Raw genomic sequence first — 6,571 nt, 5'->3', positions numbered from 1 at the left:
GACAGCTCGAGAAAGTTGCAAGCAGGAGCAAACAGAGCACGAAGTCTTTGCCCCCCCAAAAGAAGCCTTTCGTAGTCGAGAGATGCATAGCCGTGACTCTTCATTGACCGTACAAATAACGAATGGAGGGGGGAGGGGGGGTGTTACACTGTCAGACAAATGCTAACAAAAATACCGCACATATATGGGTAAAGTTACGTTAGGATAGGCAGGGAAGAAGAGAGTGTCGACGGAATCAGCGCGGCCCCTATTCAAGAAACTCAAATCATCAATCCTCTGCAGCGGTAAATGTTTGTTCGCGGAGAACGGCCGGCTGAGGTTTGAAGATCAAGTTGTCGGTGTTGTGGCTTCCGGTCCGCGCGTTGGCCCATGCAAAGAGCCTCATCGCATGCAAGCGCGGCCAATAAGTCAATTTATAACAAATACATCTGTGCCGATATCAAAAAATAATACCTCACGAACATGCATCATAGTATACAAGGCACGTGGAGTAGGGGTATACATATGTATCCGAGTCCCTTTGAAGATGTTCTAAAAATGGCTTTGATTGGCTTGTAGGTGTTGGGCCGCTAAAGAAGCCAAAAGTAGCCCTGGAGGCTACAAGGTTAAATCAACCTCAATAAATTACAAATATACAGGATATTCGCAGCGGATGCATTGTATAAAAGGAGAATATACCAAGATAGCTCTCGTGCGCAAATTCCAGATGACTGCTACCTACTATTATGCCTGTTTGTCAATAGGAATGATGAAGCCGAGATCTCCTATATTCCCGTGGCCTATGCGTGCAAGCAAACCTGCTCAGGCTCAACACAAATCAAGGTCGGACGAAATCACATAGAAATGTCGGCAGTCCTTTATCTATCCGTCGAGGAAATTGTGGCCTAGATTGTGTTCCTGATTGCTGCCAGCTGGAATGCAATTGCCAAAAGAACATATTGCACTTGTATACCTGGGGGTACATACCCAGGTACCCTCATAGTTCCCCCTCTTGCTGTTGATTTTACTCTCTCTACTCTCTACCTATGGTATACTGTATGCATCCTGCCTCGGTCTTCTTTGCATTATGTGTCTATGATATTTCTCGATCTGTGGCCGTCTCAATTGTACTCTGCTCCCCTGAGATCCAAAAGGCTTTACGTTTACACTCTCCAACACACCAAAACCGCTCCCCATTCACCATGGGCCCTTTGACCTTCGGCGATATAACAACAGCTATTGCATTTATATCTGTCCTTGGTCTAATCATGACATACGATCACATAACCCTCATCAAACAAAAACTTGACGCCCTCAACACCAGGCTCACCGGAGCAATACGGCAAGCAGAGGCCGCAGAAGCAGAGGCCCGCCTAGCAGTCGAGAAATACAACATCAGCCGCAAGAAGATAGCAATGCTGGAAGAAAAACTGAACGACTACCAACGCGCGCTAATGGATGAGGTTGCTGCCATTACCCAGCGCCAGGACCTGAGCACGGCCGTGGTCCGCCGAGGAGGAGAAAAATGCCACCAGGGCAGCCTGAGCCGTCAGCTGTACGAGATTCCGTCTGCTTCCTCACGAAGGACGGATACGCTGTCGTATATTAGTAGGAAGACAACCAGAGGGACCATTCTTTCTAAGGATATATTTACACAGCAACAAGCGCACCCGCAACAGCACGCCGCTTCTGTTACTGCCACGCCTTGCGTTGCAGACATCGTGCTGGGAGAGATGTCACAACCACAACATGCAGTAGTACCCAGGGGCAATTCCGACTCAGGCAAGAGTTCAGTGCGATCTGCTTTTGCGAGTTTCTCTGCTAAGATACCCTGGAAACTGAGAACAAAGGAGGCCACAGCCGCAGTGAGGCGAAGGATGACAAGCTTTCACCTTTAACTAAAATGTAACAGAGTTGAACTGGTGGCTGTGAGCATGCACTGTTCCATATGTTTGTTGGTTCGTTCTAGGTTTCTTGGGTCCTAACATTGCTGGCAAGTAGTACTTCGAGATACCCACTTCTTTGGTCGACATTTTTCAGTCTTAAGAGCTTCGCAAACTCGGTTGACTAGATGCTATCCGCTGCTTCTCTTTATATAAATGGGCGATGTCGGACGAACTACGTACGAATCCACAGCCCGAACTATTCTCGTGAAAATTCGAATCATACTATTTAGCATGCCCGGCAGCACTCCACTTTCTTGTTACCTCCCCCTGGATTTGTGTGCGTGCTATTGATTCTCTATCAATATTCGCATGGTACGTTCTACATCTCAGAAATATTCAACGAAGGAAAGTCAACTAGTATGGATATTAACGCTAATCGCTACTTTTGGTAGCGTTGTATACATAGCGAGGCGATGGATGTCCCCTTACCCTTGCATAATAGCTAATCCCTACTGGATAACCCGGGCAACGCAGCACATACAACCATACATCTTGCTAAAACAAGTATGTACTTTAGAATTCAAGAGATAGAATTATCAAAAAGCAAAATCGAAGTCTGAAACATAACAGTCGAGCACATCAGAACTGTACTGTAGACATAATCCAAATGGGGAAATGCGAATGTCTATCCATAGATATATATACATAAAACACCGTGTTGAACGATCTAACCCTATAATGAAAAAACAAAATTGAAATCAAACTCTGCGCCCCCCTCCCCCTCCCCCCTCCTTTTTTCTTTTGAAATGGCCCCTTAAAGATGGGGACGGGGAGGCGTAGTTTCAAAAACCTAACCTAGCAACCCCGTTACAGCTTCGATAGAATCTGCCCCGCATACCCACTCCCAAGTACCAACTCATCAGTACGATAGTCCGGGTTAAAGGCGACCTCATTCAACGGATTTTGCCTCTCTGTACAGATCTGTAATATGTTCATAGTTCAAGGATGATATGTCGGGTGTTAGCTGAGTCATCATGGCCGGCAAAACATTCCGCATTAGGTAGCACCACCTCCGGGCGGCTTTCGCACCACAAACTTATCGAAAATCAACATCAGATGGGACATTTCTCGACTTCTCCAACACACGGTTAAAAGGGGTTCTTTATCGGCTATTCCTCACCTGAAGTAATTCGCTCCTATCCGCTAACTTTGCGGTAAATACGAGCTCCAGGAGCCTATCTATTTGACGTGGACGCTTCTGGTGAAAATACTCGCACAAATCTGCACGAAAATCCGGGACGAATCTGCGATATCTGACTTATAAGAGGTGGCCCACAGAGAATTTTGAGCGAAAGGGAGTTAAAAGGAACACAATGGCTGCGTTCGATAAGTGTAAAACGAGACCGCAGCATATCGATGTCATCCTCAACGGTTTGGACAGATACAATCCAGAAACCACAACAATCTTCCAAGAGTATGTTGTTCAGCAATGCGAAGACAGAACGTTTGACTGCTATGCCAATCTGGCATTACTGAAACTGTGAGTGCTTACATTCGGATTTATATGGAGAGACCGCTTTTATTGCTACGACTAGCGATCATATACTTGCTTTTGAGAATAAAAAGCATGAGTCGTCGCTTGCACTTTTGTCGGGTTTTTCATTTGTGGCCTTATTATGATGATCTGTAATTTTATTACATTAACGTTTCCTATTAGCCTGACTCTGTTTCTCGATAAATATCGGGTGAATGGGGATGGGGATCAATTATTTTCCTGAAAATTACCACCTCCTTTCATGCTTTTGTATACCAACTACCTGAAAAACCTTCGCTAACAACAATTGTCTATCGTGGGCAATAAAATCTTCAGTTACCAGTTCAATCCTCATCTCCTCCACACCGAAACAACAACCAACATTCTTGCTAAAGCTTTAACCGTCTTCCCTTCGCCTGCCTTCTCCCTCGCTCTCGCCCTCCTCCCCGCATACACTCAACCATTTTCTGCGTCTACATCGTCTTCGCTCCCCATGCAAACGTCTGACTTCATCGAATCAATCCAAAAGCTCGCCCGCCTCAACACTCTCCTCGAATCGGCACAATACACCCTCTTCTGGTCAACGCTCAATTCCGACGACCTATACGCAGATTTGGTTGCCGACGTTGCAGGATTTGAAGAGTTGGTACGGGTCCGCATTGCGGTTGAGGTCGGCAAGGCATTTCGGGAAATCGGCGCTGATGTACTAGCTCAATGGCTGGACCTGAACGGACTAGAAGCTCTGGAGAAATTCGTCGTTGATGTTTGCGGATGGGAAGTTGATAAAAGCGCAGGCTCTGATCTTACGAGTGCTGTTATCAGAGTTCCCAAAAATAAAGAAAATGAGGCCAGAGGGGAGATCAAAGGTGAGAAAGTGGGAATAGAAATGTTCGGTCGGGTACTTCGGAGGGGTTTGGAACAACCTGCTTGATTTCCGAATTTTATTTTCTTGTTTACTTTCTGTGTTAGCATTTCGTCTCAATCATATAACTTTTTCACTTCCTTTTTTTTCCCCCCCCTTCTGTGGGAGCAGAATCAGCTCCGTATCACGCGGAATGAAATGAAGAAATAAAATTATGGCGGGGAAACGTACTTCCTGGGAAATATATATCTGTGAAGTCATCTAAAGCACTTCTTTCATAATACTTTGCTCCCTAGCTGCGTTCTCCTTTTGCAGAGTAACGTGAGCATTTTGCTGAGTAGATACTTATATAAGTTTGTACCAGCGAATCCTTCGGTCTATTTCCATCTCCTATATTTCCTAGGTCGTTAAAATAACTTCGCACGACTAAGCAATTTATATTTTTAACCATTCCCCCCTTTTCCTCCCTAGCTCTGGCCAATCCAACTAGCTCAAAATACAGCATCTCCCAAACTACTTCCCTGCGATTCTTTCCTCCCATTGAACACCAACCCACTCCTCCCTCCACCCCAATACCCCCTCATGCTCTAATCCACAATTCGCCGAGCAAACCGCTAAGATCACAGTGCCCCACTCCATCCCCGTATCGTCGGTAGGCCCAAGGCCAATATTTTCCCGCCCCTCCTCAAGCACCGTGATCGCATGCGGCGTGAGCTGAACTTCAAATACGCGTTCGCGCCCACAATACTCGCAGATGGGAATCCTATTCGGACTCTGGCTCGCCGCGCTGTTGCTGGATAGTATGACATGCGATGATTTGGCGGGCGAGGAGGAGGATTGGGAGAATAGTCTGCCCACCGCATCGGTTGTGGAGTACAGTAAGGGCGCTCCGCGGAATTCGTAGCGGAGGACTTGCTCCGGGTTATGGCCTAGTCGGGTAGAGAAGCGCAGGAAGGATTTGTCGATGCTGGATTCAAAAGTTTCCTTGGGATCTGCGCCGGAGGTTGTAGAAGGGTCCTCTTCCATGATGACTGGTTGTTCTGGGTTGTGTAAGGTGGGGGAGGGCGGGTGGGAGAGAGTTTCGTATTCTGCATCAAGGTGGTGATGGGGATAAGGCTTTGGGAATGCGGATTGCGGTGGCCAAGGAAGCGGAGGTCCTGCTGCTACTTTCGTGGGGTGTGGCAGGGGCGGGGAGGAGAGGCGGACCTTTTCGGCGAACGTTTCGGGGAGGGATTCGGTTGGCGGGGATGAGGATGGCTTTTGGGGAGGTTTTGCAGCTAGGGTGGATGTAGGAGCAAGGGGAGCGAAAGGGTTTGATAAGCTGTTAGAGGATGCGGTTGAAAAAGGGTTTGGGTTGGCTGATTGTCTATGGTTAGAGGGAGCCGCACCAAAGAGACTTGAGCCAAGATCTTGCTTGGACTTGCTCTCTGCCGGGGTGGGCTCCAGCGCATCTCCCAGTTTCTCAGTTTGAGTTTGCTGTTGTCGTGAAGTCGAGTTCGCAATTTTGTGCTTCTTTACACCGCGCAGCCCTCTTATACTTCCGGGCTTCCTGGAGCAGGATTTCCTGGGGCACCCAAAGATATACAACCACCGCTCGTCGTGAGGAAAGTGTTCCGGCAGGTCACCATGTAGCTGGAGGAGAAGCAACATTGGGTTGTTGCAGACTTTGCATTTGGCTAAGTCACCGGGTGGTGGGCTGGCGGGGTCAATCCAGGTCTATTGAAATCCTCAATCAGCTTTCCAAGATCGTTGTATAAAATCAAAAGCAGAGCGAAAGAAAAGATTGGAGCTTAAATACTGGCCATCCGCCAAGATGACTGATCGAATCGTCAGAAGCATTGTCATCGGCGTAACCAAGGAGGACGTTGGTCTCGGTGAAGTCTTCGATACCGGAGGAGTCGCTATCGTACGGATCCATTTTTCATAGAGTATGTAGGGAATAGAGCACCGTTGACAAGGGGTGCGCATGCCACCATATGCGTAGCAGTTCGGTATGCAATACAGTACGGGATTGGATGTTAGTGGCAGATGCCCAACTCCGTGTTTCCTGATGCTTGCCAGAAGAAAATTAATCTCGAATTTCAACACTGATATCATGTGATCCTCAATCCAGATCGATAAGATTAGGGTTGTGACGTCATTATTACCTGCCCCGCGAAAGCTCTGCAAATCTCTGATGATGAAACACAACATTATATCTACAACCAAAGCAGTATTCTATCACCATACCCATCTTTGGCCATTCTCCAACTATGGGTCACACAGGCCAATGCCATCTCGTTGTCATTTGTCAGCAGAATCGCTGGGCAA

General features: G+C 47.3%; 4 protein-coding genes across 4 annotated transcripts; 3 read left to right on the top strand and 1 right to left on the bottom strand.

Moving 5' to 3' along the window:
• Positions 1-462: 462 nt before the first annotated feature.
• HCBG_02557 (uncharacterized protein) lies at positions 463-888 on the top strand (the record flags this gene model as incomplete). Its single annotated transcript, XM_045429606.1, has 2 exons — positions 463-554; positions 639-888. The coding sequence occupies 2 exons, from the start codon at positions 463-465 to the stop codon at positions 886-888; spliced, it is 342 nt and encodes a 113-aa protein (XP_045289501.1).
• Positions 889-1,181: 293 nt separating this feature from the next.
• Positions 1,182-1,877, top strand: HCBG_02556 (uncharacterized protein; the record flags this gene model as incomplete). The annotated part of the gene is made up of 1 exon (XM_045429605.1): positions 1,182-1,877. The coding sequence occupies one exon, from the start codon at positions 1,182-1,184 to the stop codon at positions 1,875-1,877; it is 696 nt and encodes a 231-aa protein (XP_045289500.1).
• Positions 1,878-3,238: 1,361 nt separating this feature from the next.
• Positions 3,239-4,330, top strand: HCBG_02555 (uncharacterized protein; the record flags this gene model as incomplete). Its single annotated transcript, XM_045429604.1, has 2 exons — positions 3,239-3,405; positions 3,736-4,330. The coding sequence occupies 2 exons, from the start codon at positions 3,239-3,241 to the stop codon at positions 4,328-4,330; spliced, it is 762 nt and encodes a 253-aa protein (XP_045289499.1).
• Positions 4,331-4,615: 285 nt separating this feature from the next.
• HCBG_02554 (uncharacterized protein) lies at positions 4,616-6,179 on the bottom strand (the record flags this gene model as incomplete). Its single annotated transcript, XM_045429603.1, has 2 exons — positions 4,616-5,977; positions 6,060-6,179. 2 exons carry the CDS (start codon positions 6,177-6,179, stop codon positions 4,775-4,777), a joined length of 1,323 nt encoding a protein of 440 aa, XP_045289498.1.
• Between the last annotated feature and the right edge of the window lie 392 nt (positions 6,180-6,571).

The sequence above is a fragment of the Histoplasma capsulatum genome (assembly GCF_000150115.1).
Source record: "Histoplasma capsulatum G186AR genomic scaffold supercont2.3, whole genome shotgun sequence".
Taxonomy (NCBI): Eukaryota; Fungi; Ascomycota; class Eurotiomycetes; order Onygenales; family Ajellomycetaceae; genus Histoplasma; species Histoplasma capsulatum.
The sequence above is the reverse complement of the archived record's forward strand: the minus strand, read 5'-3'. Positions and strand labels throughout refer to the sequence as shown.